Source organism: Macaca thibetana, chromosome 18, assembly GCF_024542745.1.
Source record: "Macaca thibetana thibetana isolate TM-01 chromosome 18, ASM2454274v1, whole genome shotgun sequence".
Classification (NCBI taxonomy): Eukaryota; Metazoa; Chordata; class Mammalia; order Primates; family Cercopithecidae; genus Macaca; species Macaca thibetana.
In genome coordinates this window covers 45894285-45917459 of record NC_065595.1, presented here as the reverse complement: position 1 = coordinate 45917459, position 23175 = coordinate 45894285, and the positions used below count along the sequence as shown (strand labels likewise).

Here is a 23175-nt window from a genome sequence, read left to right as displayed (position 1 = left end):
GCTTCCAGATCCTCAGTTCTCTTACTTGTAACATAGGGATAATAGCTGTATTTCAAGGGTGACTGTGAAGATTGGAAATAACTATCTATTGTGGTGGTCAGTAAATCATTTGCTTGCTATTATATAATGCACATCAAGTCTTAGAGATAATGCACAGCCTATGTTCATTTACTTATGTTGACCCCCTACAACAGCTGCACACATGTGAGATACCTAGAAAAAAACAGGACAGAGGGACAAGTAAACTAATGTATTTGCCTTCCATGACTCTGGGCTGATGTGTTAACTCTGCTTTAATTGTAGTGCACCTGGTGGACATATGGAATGTCATAGAAGCATTGCGGGAAAATGCTCTGAACAACCTGGACCCAAACATTGAACTCAATGTGTCCCGCTTAGAGGCTGTGCTCTCCACCATTTTTTACCAGCTCAACAAACGGATGCCAACCACTCACCAAATCCATGTGGAGCAGTCCATCAGCCTCCTCCTTAACTTCCTGCTTGCAGCGTTCGATCCGTAAGCACTGTCTGAATGTCTGTTCCTCTCTGCATGTTTGGCTTCCACTTCCTCTCTTACTTGGTCTTTTTCCCAAATAATTTTCTATCTCTCTCTTTTTTTTAAACTCTCTTTTTTCTTACAGTGGATGCTTATGTCAGTAAAGCCTCCATGTGTTTAATATAAATTTGAAATGCTGTGAAAAAGACTAGAGAGTAAAATGGTGCCAGAGGAACTTGAGGACAGTTGTATTTTATGTACTGACCTTTAGTTAACTCATCCCCTGCTTCCTGGAAGCTGTGGATGCTGGAGAGGATTGCCTGTGGAGCGATTTAATGAAGCGGGAAGTGGGAGGATGTTTTTAACTGTCGTCTTTGCAAATTGTTTCAGACAATGTTTCTGAGGTGTCCTAACAAGGCCCTACAGCAAACAAGAAAGAAATTGAAAAGGGTTTCTTAACTATCCCAGTCAAAGTAACTATGACTTGCGTTAAATGAACTGGTCAATTTAAGTGTTTCAATCATAAAATAATGGGATGCTGTCCACAGACCACAACTGAAGCTCAGCTTCATTTTTGTATAATTTGCCCTTTTAGAATCAGAGAATTTCAGGGCTGCCTGAGACTGTTCGTCCAAATATCTCATTTTACAGATGAAGGAATTGAAGCACAAAGAAATTGTCACTTGTTTGGTGTCTCGCAGCATGTTAGTGGCCGAGTGGGGACTTAGGTGTTCAACAAAGGTCTCTTTACCAAGGTATATGTGGATTACCCTGAATTACGTTCTCAGCCTACAATTTCAAGAGGGCTTTTTGCCAGTAGCCTCCAACCTGGACTTAGTACCACCCCATCCACTTCCTCTGCTTGTTTTGAATATTAAAAAGGAAAATTGCTAACCTGACCTTTCAGCAATCGCATTTTAAGATTCTCAGAAGGTGTTACTTAGTCTCATTTTCTGGCCAATGCTTGGAAGTATTTATCCCCGCAGTGGAGATGTTCCAGCCAGGCTCATGTTATTTTGCAATTCACAAAAGCTACCAGCTGTCACTTTGCAACTTACAGTGTTAACAGAATCGTTCCTGCTCAGTTTTTCCAATGTGCATTATTGTGTTCGTGATGTTTATATTTTGAGAAATTCCTCAGTTAAAATCAGCAATTTTACAACTAGCATTCCAGGTTGGTAGATTCTTTGCGTTGGCTGTGCACACTTCAGAAAGAGATGTACTGCTCTGGCTTAATCACTATGGTAACTGGATGGTGAGGCAGGTAAAGAGGACTGTGGTTCCACATGACAGGCAGCAGAAGCAGCAGAATGGAACCTGGCCATGGCATTTCTGTAGTGGCGTTTCTAACCTGGCCCTGTGACAAGAGTGTGACAGCTTTCAGATTTGCCCCTAAAGATGTCAGGGGAATTATTTGTTAGAAATGTAACAATGGAAACTGCAAAAAGAGAAATATAATATCTCACTAAATCCTGGAGTATTGCTAGAGAACTCATAAAGAATCAAAGCCGAAGAATCATTTGCACCCACTCCACAAATATAGACCAGAAACCAGACTAACAATAAGGAAGGGGGTATTTTGTGAAATATATAGGATTCACACTAATATAGTTAGATTTTTCTCTTTTGGTCAGAAATACTGGCTAGATCACTTCTAAATACAGATCTACGAATGGTGTCTAAATAGCTGCTGAAAATATAGCTGAATCATTTCAAGACTGATGAAAAGCTAAGTTTGACATCTATCCCAAGGTCAGGAACAATTCATAAAAAAAGTTCAGAAGAAATATTTATGTGGTACCTATTCTTCTTACATATAGGAAGCCTCCTGATGTATACTTTCAATAATCTCATTGTAGTAGATTTATAAACTCATCCACATAGACAAATTTCACTGCAAAGATTTATAAACATATCCATGTAGAGATCCTACTCTGCAGACACTTCTGCGTTTGCTCCTTTAGCATAGCAAGTGAGCATAGGCAGTTCTACTGACACTCAAATTTTCCATCTGATGGCATGGAATTTTGGATGTGAGATGTAAGCCATCAGGAAGTACCACTAACTGGATATGTAACTTAGAAGTGAATATAAGAAGATAAACCTAAGAATAAAATAAATGTTCAAATTCTATTTCTTATAATAGTGAACTCCTATTTATCCAAATGAGACCCAGCATGGAAATCTGATGCCACTTCCTACCACCTGTCCCACGACAGAGTCCAAGTGTTTAAGGGAACCGTCTGTATTTTGGCAGGCATGAATGATCCTGATACTAGTAAAATAAAGATGTGCTGTTGCTATTACAGAATCACTGAGACATTTAAGGGATTTTCTCCCATTTGCCATATTTTTAATTGACCTATAAATAAACAGGGAAAAAATCCAAAATAAAAATTAGAGATGCCTTAAGAACCTAGACTCTGAAGAAATAACACTAAAGATAAATAAATAAAAAGGAAAGGCAGTATAGTGATTTAAACTCATGAAGAGTAAGAACTTGGATTCAAAGAAACCTGGCCATTTTGGGGGGAAGGGGGTGGTGCCTTAAGATTCTCTAGACTCCCAGGCAGTTGAACTCTGTGAAGAAAGTGGTAACCTGAGATGAGGATTGATGCCTCCTTTACTGGGATGTACTTCTGAGAATCAGACTTACCTTCCCACAGCCATAGCTCCCCAAGTATAACATTCCCTCTCCCACCAAAAAAAAATCTGGATCTCAATTTTCATACCAGGATGCTCACTGCAGACTGTAATCAGTTTCCTGGTTACAAGGTTTCTCTCTGCTCATCGGCAAGTCAGCCTCTCAGAAGCTATAACTACATCTGTAGATGATTTGTACAATGTTGGGGGTGGGCAGTGAACCCCAATGTTTTATGCTCCTTCTTGCCATTCTGTCCCTGAAGACACAGTTCCTTGAGTCAGAAGATTTTTGTTCTTTGTGACATTCCTTTTAAAAATGGCTGTATTCCTAGGAGGGGGTCACCCAGAGAGCAGTTACCAACCAAGTTCTAAGCAAATGTCTCCACGGCCAGATGTTATTTTTTTAAGGTGTCTAGGGGAATGGATGAGTGTGCCTGAGAAGGATGGGAAGAGAGATATCAGAAATAAGACCAGGGGCTGAGAGGGAAGAACCTATGTGAGGGAACAGCCAGAGTTTGAGCCAGTCTCTTCCTCTTGTCCCTTTCCTCCAATCACCCCAGGAACTGGCCTCCCACCTCCCCTTCTTTGCTGCCAGGAACCTTCCACTCCTCCGTCTCCTCCAGAATGCCCCCAGCAAACTGGCAGCAGCTTCTTCTGTCACCTCTTGTCCATATTCTGTTGAGGAGTGGGAAATCTCTTTGAAGTCTTCAAAGGAACTTTAACATTGTTCTTATTATTTTGTAGGAAATAGAGAATAACTCAAAAGAAAGTTAGAAGATGAAAATAATTCTTAAAAGTCTATAATGTGCAGCCTTTTTGAGAGGTGCAGTCACAAACTCTGAGGCTCTGTGAAGCCCTTCGCCTGCCATGGCCAAGTTGATCACCTTTCCACAGGTCTGCCTCTCCTTGCACCTGATTCTCTATTGTCTTATAGTGCATGTCTGTTTATATGACTGCCTCCCACAGACTTCTTTAGGAAAGGACCATATTTTATTCTACTTCTAATGAACAGCACCTGAGACCATAGCCAACACAAGAATGAATCAATGAATGAAAATCCAAGGTTGATCTTTCTTAGCTCTTGTCATACTAATTTATTTTAACAATTTTTTTTTTTTTTTTTTTGAGACAGAGTCTCACTCTGCCACCCAGGCTGGAGTGCAGTGGCAAAATCTCGGCTCACTGCAGCCTTCGCCTCCCGGGTTCGAGCAATTCTTGTGCCTCAGCCTCCCAAGTAGCTGGGACTACAAGCATGCACTACCACACCTGGCTAGTAATTGTGTTTTCAGTAGAGACTGGGATTAACCATATTGCCCAGGCTGGTCTCGAACTCCTGGGCTCAAGCGATCCACCTGCCTCGGCCTCCCAAAGTGCTGGGATTTACAGGTGTGAGCCACCATGTCTGGCCAGTTTTCTTTTAATTCCTTTTCTGAGATTAAGTCTTCCTTGATCTCCAGTATATTACAAAGACTAGCGAGTCCCAGTCACCTAGATTCAGACCCTCTATTTTTACTTCTGCTCCACAGAGAAAAAGCACAAGTGTTCATGGTTACCATTGTGGGTGATCCTATTTTTACAAAAGAATTATATGTACTTCTCTCACCTTCTCCCTGCTTCCCCAGGAAACACTAAAAACAAGTTGAAATTGAAATGAAATCTCATTTCAATTCAGTAGTATCTTCTTTCTTAAGACAGCTCTTCATAAAGTAGATTATGTGACTGTAGCCTTGTTTCTAGCAAATAACATTATCATATATACTCACTCAAAAATCATAGTATGACCATAATAAATATTAAAAGGAACAGTGATTTTCCTATTTTCAGAGGTCAAGCTATAGTCTTCCATGATAATGATAATAATTTTATTAATAAATAAGATGTACTCAGTATTTACTATATGTCAACAGTCTTGCTGACTTGGCATTATATTATCATGATTTTCTAGTAGGGGAGATAGAAAGAGGTTAAATAATTTGCAGGTCATACAGCATCATACTAAATGAGGTAAATGGGGGAAAACTCATTTTGTTTCAGGAACTGTTTTCAGCTCAGCTCTATTCATGCTTTCTGTTTCATTTTTTTAAATGAAAATTAATTAACATTTTTTCTCCCAGACTTGTTGTGCTAATTACAGGATATTATTCTTATGCTCACATTCCTAATCTTTCCAGTTTCTGGTATTTAGACACATTTGAAAGAGTATATGTGGAAGAAATATTTGGACTTAACATGTTTTACATTGTAACATTAGGATCAGTTTTATGACAGCTACCCAGAACTACAAATCCATCTAATAAAATCTTGTTCTAGTGAAAAATACTTCGTTCAAAATTTCTACGTGCTGCTAAAATGGCTAAATTCAAGGCATCACATAAGTGCACAATCTAAAAGAAACAGCCATAAAGCCAATCATTATCATCATATTCAAACACATTATATTTCTCAATATAAATCTTAAGTGGTAAATCAGAAAGTTGCTTCTCACTTGTGCATTCATTAATTGAACTGACATGTAAAGAGCTTGCTATGTGGTAGGTGTTATGATAGACTGGGAATAAATAATAAGTAAGACAAGATGAAATGAGATGAGATACCCTTTGAAAAATGTGTTGTATTAAAATTAACTGTTTCTGACCCTTTATCTCCAATATGTTATGAGCAAATGAAGGGTAGGGACCACACCTTTTTCGTCTGTATATTCCCAACCTCTAGGGCAATGCTAATCAATATTTATTGAGCAACTAAATGAGTGATCCATATGAGCAAAATAATTTTCAGATAAAAAATGTGTTATAGTAGAGGCGTGTTGTGGAAGCAGAGGGAGGAAGCAATTCTCTCCGTTAATTAAGCCACCAAAATGTGTGAGAAAGAGCAGTTTGAGTGCTGTGCCTCTGCTTGTCAAAAATGCTTACCAAATGTTTTTGTAAAATATGTTGGTAAAAGAAGAGCTTCTGATTTTAGTACTCTTAAATAGAGAAATAATTCCTTCTGCCTGTTCAAGAAAGAATCAGTCAGAATTCAAATCTTACTTAAAAGAACTTCGAATTTCTCATGGGATTTTGTAACTTCAAACAGGAAACTCTGTTGGCAATTTGGAGAAAATTTACCTTCTGTACATAGCATCCACACCTGTCGATCAATATCTATTTGTTGTTTTTCCTTCCTGTCAATAACAAATATTCTCTTCCCTGCAACTTTTCCATATAAATAATATATTCTTAGTTGAAAGAAATCAGTTTGTCTCTTTATAAGATTATGGGAAACCCAGGCCAGACTAAAGCAGTTTCTCACGTCTTATTATGACAAGTCAAATTTCCAAGTAATCCACATTTTTAACATAAAACACTCTATAAATCACTATACATATTTTAACCAAAGAGTAAGTGCCTTCCTCTTTCCATTTTCAATCGGTTGTCCCCTAGAATAACTTGAAAAGTCTCACAGTGAGAAAACAAAATGTAAAAGAAGATAAAAGATTTAAAGAAACATTGATTTACGAAACCATTTCAGTTTGTGCTTTCGATAATTTGGTTCTCTTAAATACATTGTTACATGTTAATTATATGCCAGTACACAATTTTATTGAGATTTTTTGAATGTCAATCTAGAACAAGAAAGTAAAGTTTGTATAGGCAAAAGTTCCAGGGTAATTGGCTTAGAAACAAAACAGATTCCACTATGCCAAAAGAATAATGGAGAAAATGAATAAAGTGTGTATTATGCACTGTGTTTTCTCTCTACATTGAAATGGAAAACATTATAAGTATTATTATTTTATTTTAAAAATAAAATTACTTTTTTTTTTTGAGACGGAGTCTCGTTCTGTCGCCAGGCTGAAGTGCAGTGGTGGGATCTTGGCTCACTGCAATCTCCACCTCCTGGGTTTAAGCGATTCCCCTGCCTCAGCCTCCCAAGTAGCTGGGATTACAAGAGTGCACCACCATGCCCGGCTAATTTTTTGTATTTTAGTAGAGACGGGGTTTCACCATGTTGACCAGGATGGTCTTGATCCCCTGACCTCTTGATCTGCCCACCTCAGCCTCCCAAAGAGGTGTGAGCCATCACACCTGGCCAATTATTATTTTAATAATAAAATGGTATGCTAATATTAATTCTTTAAGCTTTTACTGTGCTTTTTATATTACCGAAGAATTAACTGTACTAGCAGCCTTAATTCACAAAGAAAGACTTAGGTGGCCATGTGATTGAACCACATCACAGACTCCTAAGACTGACCACGTCCCTAAAAGTCTGTGATTCATCCAGACTTGTGCCCTGTGATGCATCCAGTCTCAAACACATCTGGCTTTATGTCTTGAGATAGCAGTCAGAATTGCACATGTAGTTGAAGGCATACTGCCATGGCTTTTCATAAAAGCGAGAGAAGTATATAGACTTTTTCTGTGCACCTCCTGATGCTGCCCCACTCCCAGGCCGTTTGGCCTGAAGTTTTAGGGAAAATCTATGTTTTTCAACCTCAGCACAGACTGGTGGGTTGGCTTCCTGGGTTGCAGCTGACAGCCAGCGTTCCATGGGTGCAGTTTTACTACCTTACTGCAAAGGCATTGCCATAGACATAGTCACTTTGGAGCAATATGCTGCTTTCCTGCTCGTTTGCACAGGACTCTGAGGAACTTCCCATTGTCCATCCTCATGCACTTGTCCTTCTGCTTCCTAGACACTTAACAGATTTTATTGGCTGTTTGTAAATCAAACTGGTCCCAACTAATGACAATTCCTGATGAGCATAGCTCTTAAATTTTTCCATTTGGGATGTATCAGCTTTTCTCTATCTTTGCTTCCTATGTTAATGCCAATGCCTTTTTTCACAATGAAATAGGGGCCCTGGTCTCATGTTTTGCTCAAAATATGGGCTGATAACCAGAGGAATATATGCCACCTAACTGTAGTTGGCTAAGTAGCCAACAGAAGACACTTTTCACTTTGGATTTCATAAAATAATTTCGTGCAGAATAATCTCACAGCCTCTATGATTTATTTAAACAAATCTTCAGAAACATAATTTTTTTGTTAGAGAATTCCTGAATTTGAAATTAGAGTAACTAACTATAGGGACTTTTTCATCACCAATTTTTTTCAACCATTATTTCCTACTCACAATACAACTGTGCTTATGTGATATATTTACTTTTCCAAAAAAGTTGATATTTTTTAAAGGCCCCCTCTTTAAAATTGGACACTCTCCTCTTCACCCTATTATATTTACAAAAAATGTTCTTTTTAAAAAGATCCATTTGTATTTAAGTCTTTAGTGCTCCCATTCTCTGTTGTAGAGTCAGTCATCTCTGCTCACTCCTCAAACGCCATAAATATTTATCCAGTGCCTGGGGTAAGCAAAGTAGGAACTCACCCAGTGTTGGTGTGCTTACCATGACCTAAATCCCTGCATACCCTCAGAATCCTTCTTCATGACAGAGTCACATTTGCAATCTGGCACAGTAGCTTGCATAACAATAGATTCCAGTGGCCTAATTTCACCCTTGAGTTCCTGCACAACTCTCATTCAGCTGCCCTCCACTTGGTGATTTATCTAGATTTATTGTGTCAATTTGGCAGAATAGCTCTGATATAACCACTGTTGGATCTAATATCATCAATCTTCCATTTCCAGGAATAATACAGGACTGGCAATCTCCCCATGATCTTCTTCATTAAAAGCGAAGGTCTAAGAGTACACCTATGAGCTATCATTGTTTCATCCTTTGGAGAACTCTCTGTTCCAAAATCATCGATGGTCCATCCTCTCCTTTTAAATAAATTATTCTCTCTCGGATTCATTGAAAGGAACTGTATTGCTCTTGAAGCCTCACATATAATACTCCTCAATTTCTTTGCATTTTGAGGACCACGTTATTGCTAATTTTCCATACCTTGTAGACTTTCTCATTATTTGAACCATGCTACAGTTTAGGAAAAAAGCTAATTACTTCCTGAAGTCAGATGTTTGATACTTCCAGTTATCCATGTAATGGGAGGACAGGAATAATTTTGAATAGGATGGTTTTTACAAAATCATTGCATTTCTATTACAGCTACCTGCACTAAAATTAATAAACAACTCACTGAGTGGTTGGACACTCAAAATTCTAGGTGTAACTTTTATCATGATTACTAATCATTCCTTAATATAAGAAATGTATTAATCACTAACTCTGTGTAAGACCAAGTGCTAGGCACTAGGAATTCAAGCAATTCAGAAAACGTCATCTCTGCACTGAAGGATCTCACAATGTAGAATCCAGTCACATTGCAGACATGTAAAAAAACACATCAAGGTCATTCAGTGTGACAGATGACACATAATAGGTAAAAAGTGAAGGGCAGAGTGATTTCCTAGACATCTAGGAGAAAAGCTGTTTTCAGAGCAGGGTGAATAATGATATTGAGTGGCATCTTGACAAATGGATGGGAGGGTTGTGGGCAGACCATGTTAGGAAGGGGAGGGGCCAGGAGGCATTGAACAGTTTGACCATGGTGTGCGGTACAACAACAGAAGTGGTAGCAGAGGAGACTAGACGAGACTGCTGGGTGTGCCAAGAGCAAACGTTAGAACTTCATCCTGAGGGCAAAAGGTGGCCAGGGGATTTTAAGCAATGAAATAATATGGTCAAATTTGTGATATGAGTGTGCAAGCAGAGAGAGCATTTCGGAGGTTATGACCGTGTTAAAGCAAGAGCTGATGGAAGCAGTGACAGTGGGAATGAAAAGAAGGGAATTGATTCAACATGCAGGTAACAGGTCTAGCTGAGTCCTTCAAACATTTGTTCGGGGTGGTAGTAATTAAGGAAGAGCAAGAAATCAAAGGCGACCCCAACTCAGGATTCATTTTCAGGTAACTAGGTACGTGGTGCTTCTAATAACCAGCAGAAGGACTGCGGGAAGAACAGCAGGTTAGTACTAAGGTTAGTCTGAGTATTATGGAAGAGCTCTGTAAAGATAATGAGTTCTCCTTTGAACATACTTAGTTTGGCATGAGGTATCTAAATGAAGGTTTCCGATAAATGATTACATAAATCTGGTGCTCAGGCTTAGAAATAAATAGGAAAGAGTCACTAGCATAGGGTTCAGTCAGTTTTGCATTCTGGCTGGTTGTACTTGAGGTATTACACTAAGAATGACAGCAATAATGATAAAAACACATGATCCCTCTCTGAAACATAGTAAGGAACAAAACCACAATTATTTGTATCTTATTCCTCTCATATATAAGGTATATGAATCTTATTCATGTATTTATTCCATGTCCTAAAATAAGGCTTTGCCAATACAAACTTTACTTACCTTTCAGACACATTATTATTTTAAGTAACTCTTTTGATCATTCTTAAGATTAGCAACTATCAAATAAATAAATTACTAATATGGTATAGTTTCTGATTCCAAAGTATGAGAATAAACAGTTGATTCCAGCTGGAAAATCATTTAGCTGAAACATTATACTTTTTATCATATCCCCTTTATATCACATTTGTGAAGGACAGATTTGTTATACTTCCTGAATCAATGAAGATTTGGCAGCACTTATGTCATTTGGGTAGAAAGAAAGTGTTCAAACAGAGCTTTTACTTTTTTTTTTTAAGACAGAGTCTCCTTCTGTCGCCCAGGCTGGAGTGCAGTCGCATGATGTTGGCTCACTGCAACCTCCACCTCCTGGGTTCAAGCGATTCTTGTGTCTCAGCCACATAAGTAGCTGGTATTACAGATGTGCACCATCACACCTGGCTAATTTTTGTATTTTTGATAGAGACAGGATTTCACCATGTTGGCCAGGCTGGTCTCAAACTCTTGACCTCAGGTGATCTGCCCACCTCAGCCTCCCAAAGTGCTAGGATTACAGACGTAAGCCACCTTGCTCAGCCAGAGCTTTTACTTTTGCCCCTTTAAAATAGCAGCTCTCTTTGAAAAGTAAATATATCACATAAGCACAGTTGGCTTGTGGGTAGGAAATGATGGTTGAAAAAAATGTGTGATGAAAAAGTCCCCATAGTTACCCTAACCTCAAATTCAGAAATTCTCTGACCAAAAAAAAAAAAATGATGTTTCTGAAGCTTTGTTTAAGTAAATTATAGAAACTCTGGAATTACTGTGTACAAAAATCGTTTTATGAAACTCCAAGTGAAAAGCTTGTTCTGTTATTTAAATCCATAGTTAGCTAGTAGATATTCCTCTGGCTATCAGCCCATATTTTGAGCAAGTGACATATACAAAGAATAAGCTAAGAGATTCTAATGTCTCTTAAGAAAAGGAAACATTAAATAGACAGTTTTTCAGATATGTGCATTGAATTGTTTTCACAACCTTTTATAAAATGGATGTGCTCACATAAAGCATGCAGCTATGTATCCTGTGATTTCCACAGAATGGAAAATGTCAAACCTTGTTGCTGGAAGTGCTCCAAATTACATCATGTTTTTTTTTGTTTTTGTTTTTTCTATTACCATTAAACAGGGAAGGCCATGGTAAAATTTCAGTATTTGCTGTCAAAATGGCTTTAGCTACATTGTGTGGAGGGAAGATCATGGACAAATTAAGATGTAAGTTATTATTCCTTGTGTCTCTCTTTGCTTTTCCCTGCTAGGTACTACCCTTTTCGCTCCCTCATTCCCCCATGTCCCCTGCCCATTTGTATCCTTCCTCATTCTATGAGAGTTGTTTGAAATACATTTTTCACTGATGTTTGGATTTTGTCATAGCAATATTTTCATATTAAATGCTAAGGAAATGAATGTTTTCCTCTACTTAAAACCTGTTGAGTATCACCAACTGGCCTCTTTCTGAAATTAAAGTAAAATAAGCGCTCTTTGCAGTTAATTGTGCTATACTGCCTTACAGGTGGTACAGGATGATAGGGACATGAAGGCTTAGTGGGAAACCAAACCTTCCCCTTTAAGTCTTCTAAAAGCAAGGCTCCTGGCACATTTCCTCATTCTTCTCAGCCAGCACTACTCAAATCACTAGGAACTCCAAAGGTTTCAAAGCCAACAATGTCAGGAAAGAAGAATAGGAATTACATAGAGACAGCACTGGCAGAGTCAACTAGATGCCAATAAAAGCATGGTAGCTAAAGTACATTGAGTAATTGTGGGCCTTAATGAATATTTTGTCTCTAAATATGGTAAGTTCCTTAACCAACAACACATTGGGGATTGTTTGTTTGTTTGCTTTAGGTAAAGAAACTGAGACTCGTTTAACCATATGGCTAAGATGACATGAGGATTTGAACCCTGGCTTTTTTTTTTCTACACCAGTGGGTCACAAATTTTAGTGTGCATCAGAATCACCTGGAGGGCTTTGATAAAACGTAGATTCCTGGGTCCCACCCCAAGAATTTCTGACTCAGTAGGCCTAGGATGAGGGTGGGTGACAACAATATTTATTTCTAACTGGTTTAAAATGATGTTGATGCTGCTGTTTAAATTTAAAATTTCCATTGAACCCCATCCTTTCCCCTAAATAGTATGAGTTGGGGCTATAATACTGTGTTAAAAAGGGCACTGTTCTGGGAATTGGGAGTTCCAGGTTGCAAGCCCAGCTGTGTGACTAATTTTCTGAGTTATCCTTCGGCAGTTACTTCACTTCTTTAGTCCTCAGCCTCCTTCTGTATCCTAAATTTTGGGATTTTGTGAGATACCCATAGAGTCACACCTGGCTGCGTGCAGCCATCTGTGTGGTTCACAGCACACGGCTCACCTGCTGCCTGTCCTCTTCTGAATGAGATCTCTTGCTTCTTGATCCACCCAGAAGGAAAGAAGAAAGACAGATACAGAAAAAAACCTTTTGTTCCTTTGAAATTTCCCCGGAGATGCTCCAGGGATGAATCATTTCAGTGGACCAGTGAGTAAGTGAAAGGGACAGCAAAGCCTCAGGGAGCCTCAGGTAGCCACACAGCTTCCCTCACTTCTGGGACTTCCCTCTATGGAGAGCCAAATGCAGCCAGGATTCAGAGAAGCCTAGCCAGACCTTAGGAGGAGCCATGGAGCTTCTCTTTTGTTAGCCTGAAAGATATAGAAAATTAAAAACTGTCTACCTCAGTGCTTATTTGAGAGATAAGGTGCTGACACCAAGGACTTTAAAAAAAAAAAAAAAAAAAAAAAAAAGCTTCAGAGTAATCCTCGGGCATTTCCTTCAGGGTTAAGCCAGAAAGAGAAAGTTTAGCAAAATGAACCAAGGCTGAGGAAGGAAGTTCTGAGAACCTTGTCTGCCAACCCCAACTGACCATTTACAAAGAGGACATTAGATAAATGTAAAAAAAAAAACAAAAGCTAAACAAAAAAAAAACCACTTGGGAGATATCTGAAAATACCTATTTAATATTATATTAATAGGCACCTGGATAGAAGGGTCCCGTATTAAAATAGGTTTGAGGAAAACTAAGAAAACCAGTTTTCTGCATCTCAGAACGTCTGTCAACCTTTAACATACCAGGTGAATTCTGAGCCCTCGAAGTCCTGGTGTTTGCTATCTTTCCACTCAGCTTTGCTCAGTGTAAGATTTCATCCTCCTCCGACGAGTAAGGGTGGAGGGTGGAGGAGGGGGGCTGGTGGGGGTGACAGTCACAGGAGTCACATCTCACTACAGAGGTCCCCCAGCCCTACAGCTCATCACCTAGGGTGGCATCTCAGACCAATTACTAAACTAGTTACTGGTTAGAGAAAAAGTATGACAGCAATGGTCATTGTATAGTCCACTTTTACCTCTTGGGCTCAGAAGGGCCGTCCCTTTCCCTCAACCCATGAGTAACCCACGAACAAATGTGGGACAAATAAAGATGAAGGGAATGGTTGGTAGGTAAGGGACTAGCAATGTCAGCACTGTTACAAATCTCAAGATATAACTAAGTTATTGATCAGATCTTTACAATTGTGAAAACCCTTCCAGTTCTCTCTTGGGTCCAGGAGTTCAAAGGAAACAGTATAACTGCTACAATGCTTTCTCCTCACCACATTCCATCAACCTCCAAAAAGCACTCTTTAGTGGCCAAAGTCTATCCTCTTTAGGGCAGTGAAAGAAGCAACAAATGCATGTGTCCCCTTGGAGGTAAACTAAGTTTTCTAGTCTGCAGAAACAAGTTCCACAATATCACAGACTCCGTAGAGCTACAGATAGTGTGACCCCAATAAATCGCATTCCCCACTTTGAGAGCAGCTGCACCTGAATCACACCCTTAAGTGTCCCTGGTTCTCTGACTGAGGAGTCACTCTTTGTATAGTTAATCCTAGGAAGATGGTTTTAGCGGTTTCCAGGTAATTTGGTTAAAATCAATTTGACCACAAACAATTTAATTAAAGGTAATTTGGTCACAAAAATCTCTTCAGAATGTTAGCTGGTCAAAAATGAATATCCTGAGTCATGAATATTTCTAGTTTCAGTGATAATTATTAATTGAGTGAGCGAATGTGGGCAAATTTACCCACAAAATCTACCCACAGACACCATGGCTGCCCCTTGGTGAGTGGGCTTGTGAGTGTTCCTATTGTATTCTTTTGCTGGCTTGCATTTTAATGATAAAACAGGTAAGTTAGCCAGGCATGGTGGCACATGCCTTTAGTCCCAGCTACCCAGAAGGCTGAGGTAGGATGATCACTTGAACCCAGGAGGCAGAGGTTGCATGAGTTGAGATCACGCCACTACAGTGGGAGACAGAGCGAAACTCCATCTCAAAAAACCAATTCAAAACAAAACAAAACAAAACAAAAAACAGGTAAGGTCATGATTTTCTACATTGCTTCTGTAATAAGAAAAAAGTAAAATGAAGGGATATGGAATGTTTCAGCCTTGAGGGTTTTGATTTCCCTTCTGTAAATTTTTTCTAATTCACGTTAAGCCAAAATGCCAGCTGTGCTTGTTTGGCAATTTTTCTATTTTTGTGCATAGGGATGAGAGCTATTTAGCTTGTTCCAGCTACTCCCTTATTGTTGGGGAACACAGAGCAAGAATAATTGAGAATGTCAGAAATTTTAAAAAACAAAGAGAAAGCGAAAATTTGAAGTTGATTTTCTTAATGCTTTAAAATGCATTAAAAGAGAAAACAACACTATGTTGCAACATAATTTCCGTTAATTATGGCTACCATTCTCTGGTAGGGTGTTCCCTGTGTAATTTCAGGGAGCATCATTGACACAGCCTAGGAGATGAAGGGCGCCCCCTGCAGTCATGTGCCATGGCAACCTAAACATAAACTTACCTAATAATACTGCTTTTTTGTCAGATTGTTCTTGGCCCAATTATAAACTGTTTTAATGGGTTGGAACATTTGTTTATACTTCTGCCTTAGGGATCCTGGGTAGTTCTAGGGATCTTAAGGTATTCTAAATTCAATGCTGTAAGCCTAGTATGTCATGTGCTGTTCTAAAGCTTTGGGGAGGACTTGTTTTTAAAATACTAGTATTATGGAAAATACTGCATATTTATTGAGTTTCTATTACCAAACTGGTTGTTTTGCCTCTATGCCTACCCCTAGGGTTTCTAACGCACTGACCTACTTTAAATTCTTCAGTGTCTCCCTCAACATCTTCTGAACACAACCTAAACTCCTCAGTAGAATTCAGCCATAAAAAAGAACGAAATCCTGTCATTTGAGGCAACAGGGATGAGCCTGGAGGACATTATGTTAAGTAAAATAAATCAGGCATGGAAAGATAAATACTGCATGTTCTCACTCATATGTGGGATCTATAAAAAAAAAAAAAAGCTGAACTCATGGAAGTAGAATTGTGCTTATTCCAGGCTGGGAAGTGTACGGGGCTGCAGGGGGTTGAGGGAGATAGGGAGAGGTTAGCTAATGGCTACAAAATTACAGCTACATAGGAGGAATACGTTCCAGTGTTCTATAGCACCGTAGGGTGACTATAGTTAACAAAAATTGATTGTATATTTCCAAAAAGCTGAAAGACAAGATGTTGAATGTTCCCAACACAAAGAAATGATAAATGTTTGAAATGAGGGTAATGCTCATTATCCTGATGTGATCATTATACACTGAACACATGTATCAAGATATCACTCTGTAGCCCATAAATATGTACATTAATTTTTTTACTCAGATAGAATCTCTGTAGTCTTATGGTTAATAAACTATTTGAAACAGCAGAAACCCTTTATAAATGGAATATTTAATGAAAATGAGAGTCAATTCGTGTTCTCAAAACCATAATCCAATAAAAGCCTGTGATATGCTTAACATCTGACCTTGGTGTAAAAACAATGTTCCCAGATTACATTTTGACCTTGAAAAATTAAACCTAAAGTGAATAGAGGTAGCACATTCACAGCAGTTTATCCCAGCAGCTGTGCTGGCTTGGTGACAAGCTAGTTAGCATGGTGACAAACTATATAATAGCAAACCCTTTCATTCTAATAGTGATTTGCACAGAGGAATTATAAAGCACCTTGGAAAATTATGTCATTAATATTCATTAAGTGCACATACTGGCAGAAATTGAAGAACAGTGGTTCGGTGAAGCCACAGGCCCTTCAGAGAAAGATCCAGGACCCTGACTTTACCTCATTGATCATCCACAAGGCCAGGCTTCCTCTTCACTACACGAGTCAGAAAACCCTTCCCTGTAAATCAAGTGCCTTCCACCCAGAAAACTGTAATTTATAGAAAGTTTTCTGCTTCTGTAGGAAGTTAATCAGGTGTTTGTCATTACATCTTTATCCTCACCGTGTCTTTGATTTTTCACATATCTTACACCAAAATCTGAAAGTTTTAGTGATAATATAAATTGGTAAATTTCTAGCTAGATAAATGAATGTACACACACCCCAAATTTACAGTAAAACTCTCATTGTGTTTCAAATGAAGTCAGCATCTCTCTCATATATACAAAAATTTCTCCTGTTGAACTCCATGAGTCAAAACAAAAAGATAGTGTCTTATTAAAGACATTTAATAAGTGTCTGTCTCTTATTAAAATGTTAGTCTTACCCAAATTTGTGATTGCTATGTGCCAGAATCATCTACAAAAAGAAACCAGAGAAAACATTATGCCAGGAATATTTAAGCATAAAAATTAGCTTTTATATCGTTCTTTCATTAAAAAAAATCTGTTTTGTTACTTTTTTGTCATTTATAGCAGATGTATTGAACAAAAACAGTGGAGAATGTTCATGTGATGAATAAATGTCTTTCCTTTTCCTTTCATCAGATATTTTCTCAATGATTTCTGACTCCAGTGGGGTGATGGTTTATGGACGATATGATCAATTCCTTCGGGAAGTTCTCAAACTACCCACAGCAGTTTTTGAAGGCCCTTCATTTGGTTACACAGAACAGTCAGCCAGATCCTGTTTCTCCCAACAGGTAGGAGAAAAATATGTTTAAGGAAGTATCTCTTTCAAACAGTGGTTGCTGTCCTTCTAGATGTCATTCCAGGTCACAAATACTGGGACAAATTCTTCTATGTGATAGCAACCTGTAGTGTATTTTTCAGCCTCTGACAAATGACCTCTGAACCAGTCACTAAACCCAGCACCCCTGGATCACAATAATAGACAGTGTTTACTGACCATGAGGCAGGCACTGTGCTAAATTTGTTCATTTCATTGTCTAATTTAATCCTTACAACAACCCTTCTGTATTAGTCTCTTTTCACACTGCTATAAAGACATACCCGAGACTGGGTAATTTATAAACAAAAGAGGTTTAATTAACAGACTCACAGTTCCGCCTCCGGAAACTTACAATCCTGGTGGAAGGTGAAGGAGAAGTGAAAACCCACCTTCTAAACATGGCGGCAGGAAAGAGAAAGAATGAAAAGCCCAGGGGAATCTGCCATTTATAAAACCATCAGATCCCCTGAGAGCTCCCTCACTATCACAAAAACAGCACGGGGGAAACCGCCCCCATGATCCAATCACCTCCCACTAGGTCTCTCCCTCAACACCTGGGAATTACAGTTCAAGATGTGATTGGATGGGGACACAAAGCCTAACCATATCACCACACCCTCAGGGTCATTATTTTCACTATCACTGCACTTTCAAAAGGGCTTAATTGTCTCATTCAGCCTCATGTGAAATACATGCTTGACCCAGCAACAAGCTTTAACATTGGTTTAACAAAGGATACCAGCAAGGAATCCCAACATCTGCCACATCATGGCCTGAGAGGCCCAAAATATGGCAAACACAGCTGCCTAAATCTTCTACACCATGATATATTTGGGGTTCCAAGTGATGTGTTTTAACTGGGTATGGCTCAAGCTACCCTGGGAAGCTGCATAGTGTAGGGGGCTATCTATGTGCGTACCTCTCCGGTCATGTAGAAGAGACTCCAGGCCCATTCTCCAGCATAGCCCAGAAGTAGCATCGAAATCCATACATCAAAGGTTAGTTTACCATTTTTTGAAAATCCAAACTAACATTTTATCCACTGAAAAGGCCTCTTGACTGAGTGTGGTGGCTCACCCCTATAATCCCAGGACTTTGGGAGGCTGAGGGTCAGCAGCTCAGGAGTTCAAAACCAGTGTGAGCAACACAGGGAGACCCCATCTCTACAAAAAATTTTAAAAACTTAGCCAGGCATGGTGGTACATGCTTGTAGTCCCAGCTTCTCAGGAGGCTGAGGCAGGAGGATAGCTGGAGCCCAGATGGCACCACTGCACTCCAGCCCAGGTGACAGAGCAAGGCCCTGTCTCAAAACAAAAAAAAAAAAACAGGTATATCCCTACCCCATAAAATGCATACAAACAAATGCTCACTACACTGTACTTTACTGATTAAGAGTCAGGAAGTCTTTTCTTTTTACTGAAATTAACTTTTAAAAGCGTCAATCGGCCAGGTGAGGTGGCTCACGCCTGTAATCCCAACACTTTGGGAGGCCACGGCAGGCAGATCACAAGGTCAGGAGTTTGAGACCAGCCTGTCCAACATGGTGAAACCCCGTCTTTACTAAAAATACAAAAATTAGCCGGACATGGTGGTGGGCACCTGTAGTCCCAGCTAGAAGCAGGAGAATCGCTTGAACCCGTGAGGTGGAGGTTGCAGTGAGCCGAGATTGTGCCACTGCACTCCAGCCTGGGAGACAGAGCAAGACTCCATCTCAAAAAAAAAAAAAAAAGGTCAATCACTTCAAAACACAAATCTATTATTTCATTCAATTTTACTGCTTTCCAACTTTTCTCATGGCATGCTAAATGTATGGCTCCTTTTATTTTATAGTGCTTTATGCCTCACAAAGTGAATTATCTGATTTATGGCTTGCAACAACCCTGTGACCTAACAAAGAAAATATGATTCTTTTTTAACAATATAAAGTTCATAGCTAGTGAGGGCAGGGGGCTGTTTTTAACTCTGGTCTTCTGATTCCATCTGTTAATATTACTCTTGTGTTCTTGTTGTTGTTGCTTTTGTTTTGTGCACTTTCAGTTCATATTTACAAATATGCAGATGATCTGACTCAAGGAAATGTAACTACCTGTTGTATTACTTCACCCAATCATGGAAACAAGAATAATTTCATTTATATCTGAATTCTTGAATTTTAGGTAGTGTATTATAGAAGAATTGGTAAATGTGCTAATGCTTCAGAATACATCTCATTCAAAATCAGCTGGAGTAATAGGACGGGGTTTTTTTTAAAAAAAAGTCTTAAAATGACCTGTGCTGGGTGTGGGACTCACACAGTAATCCTAGCACTTTGAGAGGCTGAGGCAGGAGGAGAGCTTGAGTCCAACAGTTCAAGACCAGCCTGGAAAACATAGTAAGATCTCATCTCTGAAAAAACAATTAAAGAATTAGCCAGGTGTAGTGGCACACACTTACAGTCCCGGCTACTTGGGAGGCTGAGATGAGAGGATCCCTTTAGCCCAGGTGTTCAAGGTTTCAGTGAACTATGATTGTGCCACTGTACTCCAGCCTGGGCCACAGAGTGAGATCCTGTCTCTAAAAAAAAAAAAAAGAAAAGAAAAAAAAGGATCTATGTATTCAAGAATTATATGTGATATTGCCATGTTCAAAATTCCTTTTGAAATATCCTCTAGACTGTTCTATGATTTGTACATATCCTTGATGATAGGCAACTTATACGTGTTGAAATCGTAACAACATTGTTGGAAACTTCCAGGAGTGATTTTTAGCCAGTATGACAAATAGTCAAAAGGAATAAGATCATTTCAAGTATGAAAAGAGGTAACATAAAAATAATAAGACCAGTTTATTTTTGTACTTAATGAATTGGCTATAACAGCTACTCAAGAGTCTGAGGTAGGTAAGAGGAGATAGGAGGATGGTAGAGACCAGGAGTTTGAGTCCAGCCTGGGCAACATAGTGAGACCCCCATCTTTAAAGTAAATAAATAAATAAATATTTTTTAAAAATAAATAAATAATATTATCCCATCCCCTTTGATATTCTAGTTCAAAATTTCAAGTAGTGATTTTTGCATATAAATATGTATTTTGTTATTTATACTATTACAGTACATGCATTAATATAGCTTTCTTACTTTTATCATTTTGAAAGGAACTTACAGATACAATGCATTCCTTTTGTACATCCAAAAGGACCTGGATATTGAGAAAGAAGCAGACTGAATTGAGAGGAATTATATATAAAGTAATAAAAGGAACGAGTTTTAAAAAATTTAGATGGTTCTAACATCTAAAAATTTAGATGGTTCTAACAGGATTCCCTCCTGCTCCTGTATAACAGAACCATTGACATTAACCACTAAATATTTAGTACTTAAGGAAGTTGAGGAAGCTCGAAAGGGAAGTTGTTCTATAAATTTAGAAGACTGACTGATAGGTAAATTATAAAGTGAGCTATGATGCATTCTTGAGTAAAATTCCATGGAGAATTTCAATTCTTTATTTTTCTTCATTATTTTTATACTGTCTTTCATATATACAAATGATGCTCTCAGAATTGTTTTTCTCCTGGTGCTACTATTGACTCAGCCTCAGTGGAGAGAATTCAGTCCTATGTATGCTTAGGTATAAAAAGCAAGCAATGTTTTCAGTTCTGAACTAGTTTAATATTGGCAAGTTCTGTTTCTTCAGATATTAGAGGTTTATTGAGTGCTCTTTTGTTTCAGTCTCAAATGATATGATATTTACATAGCAGGTAAATTGAGATGATTCTCTGTCCTAAATTTATGTTTGTTTGTTTTTTTTTTTAATGCAGAAAAAAGTCACGTTAAATGGTTTTTTGGACACGCTTATGTCGGATCCTCCCCCGCAGTGTCTGGTCTGGTTGCCTCTTCTGCATCGACTAGCGAATGTGGAAAATGGTGAGTAGTTACTACCGAGCAAAGGTGATTTTTTAAATTATTGAAATTAGGCCATTAGTTCTACAGTTAGTAAGCCCAGGTCATTGTTTTAGGGAAGCCTATTTAGTGCCTCTTAGTTTTGTTTAGGAGAGAACTAACCCATCTCCCTGTTCGGGAAGGCCTTAAAGGACCACTGAAAAATTAGGACTGTCAGTTCTAAAAAACTTAGTAAATCTCATGGTGTTCTTCTTAATTACAAGTCAGGTGTGGTTAAAAGACTTGGCACAATAGAAGGCGAACTTCAACAAGGAGTGTGACATTATTTTGTATTTGTTTTAGATCTGAATTTCTCATATTTGCATACATGGCACTGATTATTTCTTCCCAGCCACTCAACCAGAAATAGGTGGGAGAAATGAGAAAAAAAATAGATGATAGCACCCTGTTAATCTTCAGTCATATGTTCCAGATTGTGAGCTTTCAATAGTTGTACTAACGTTAAAGATAAGAGTAAAATAACTTTCGTATCATGTCTTTTTTTAAAGCAAGTATTTCTAGGATAAAAGGAACTGCTGTTGGCATATCCAGATTTAAGTATGAAATACAGTTTGGGGCAAATTTTACAGAAATTTAAACATGGAACTGTTCAGTGCCTCCATCTCATCTTTAGGTGTTCCTACTTACTGTTCAATGTAACTCTGAAATTTCTCCAGACTTGACGAGGAAATAATTTAGTCTATATCTCTTACTAGAGATTTAACTTAAGTCTCTATATATTACTCAACTTCTGTGTATTTCTTTAATATACATTGAAACTAAAGTTAGCTTAATTTTAAATTATCATTCAAAATTTTGAGCATCTGCCCTTATTTATCTCAGTTAGTTAAAAGTTATGAATTTATCCTGTTTTTCTAATGGAGAGAATTTAAAGAATGAATTTACTTTTTTTTTTTGCAATCACTAACAATCATAGCTTTTTTGTTTATCCATATGCAGAAGTGAAGAGCAATCAAGGTCCATGTTAGTATGCAAAATGAGTTCATGTTACTGTTTACAGTTCTAGAACTAGTCATTTTCCAATCATAAAGCTATAATTTCATTCCTTCTCTCTCAGCATTTCCTGCTGCAGGAGATCAGTTTCTCAGGCACTGTTCCAGAACAGTTGTCCCTAGATTCAAGTCCCACTCTAGTCTTTCTCAAGAGCCAGAAAGGAAGGTTATGACACTTGTTTAGAAGACAGGGCTTCCAGAGCTAGTTATGTCTTTGTTTTTACACTTTGCTTTTTATCTTCATTTATTATTATTTGTAGTGTTTTTCCTGACTGGTTAGGCCAGAGAATAGCTTTACCAAAGACAAGAATTGTTATTGTCGTTTTAGTATCTAGCTCATAGCATGTAGATAATTACTTGGATTTGATCACTTAAATCTAGTATTTTACTTTGCTTCAAATCTAGTATTTTGCTTTGCCTGCTTTATAATTCAAATTTCCTATCAAAGAAAGTTAACTGTCTCTTGAGGTATCTGAATTATTTAGAACTGTTTTCAGATAACTTACACATCTTTTTTAGGGCCCTATACTCCTGCCTCAGGAAAGAAAAAAAAAAATCTATTTGTCAGATATAGGCAACACCAGTCGTTAAGTAAGCCATTAGTCACTCTATTTTTTAAAAAGTAACTTAATTCTCACATCCACATCCAGTTTTCCAGTCTCTGCCCGTCTTCCTTTCTTTTTTCTTCCTCTCATTCTCCATGTCTCTGATATTTGCTCTCTTCCCACTGGACAATCGGCATTCACCCCTTG

General features: G+C 38.3%; 1 protein-coding gene across 26 annotated transcripts in view; it reads left to right on the top strand.

The window, feature by feature from the left end:
• The window catches only part of DTNA (dystrobrevin alpha), a 403482-nt gene that overhangs the window by 307161 nt on the left and 73146 nt on the right, over positions 1 to 23175 (top strand). For all 26 annotated transcript variants that reach the window (XM_050767211.1, XM_050767231.1, XM_050767223.1 and 23 more), the window contains 4 exons: positions 304 to 517; positions 11609 to 11694; positions 17311 to 17465; positions 21290 to 21395. In XM_050767211.1, coding sequence (XP_050623168.1) covers positions 304 to 517; positions 11609 to 11694; positions 17311 to 17465; positions 21290 to 21395 — 561 coding nt within the window. The remainder of the gene's footprint in view (positions 1 to 303; positions 518 to 11608; positions 11695 to 17310; positions 17466 to 21289; positions 21396 to 23175) is intronic.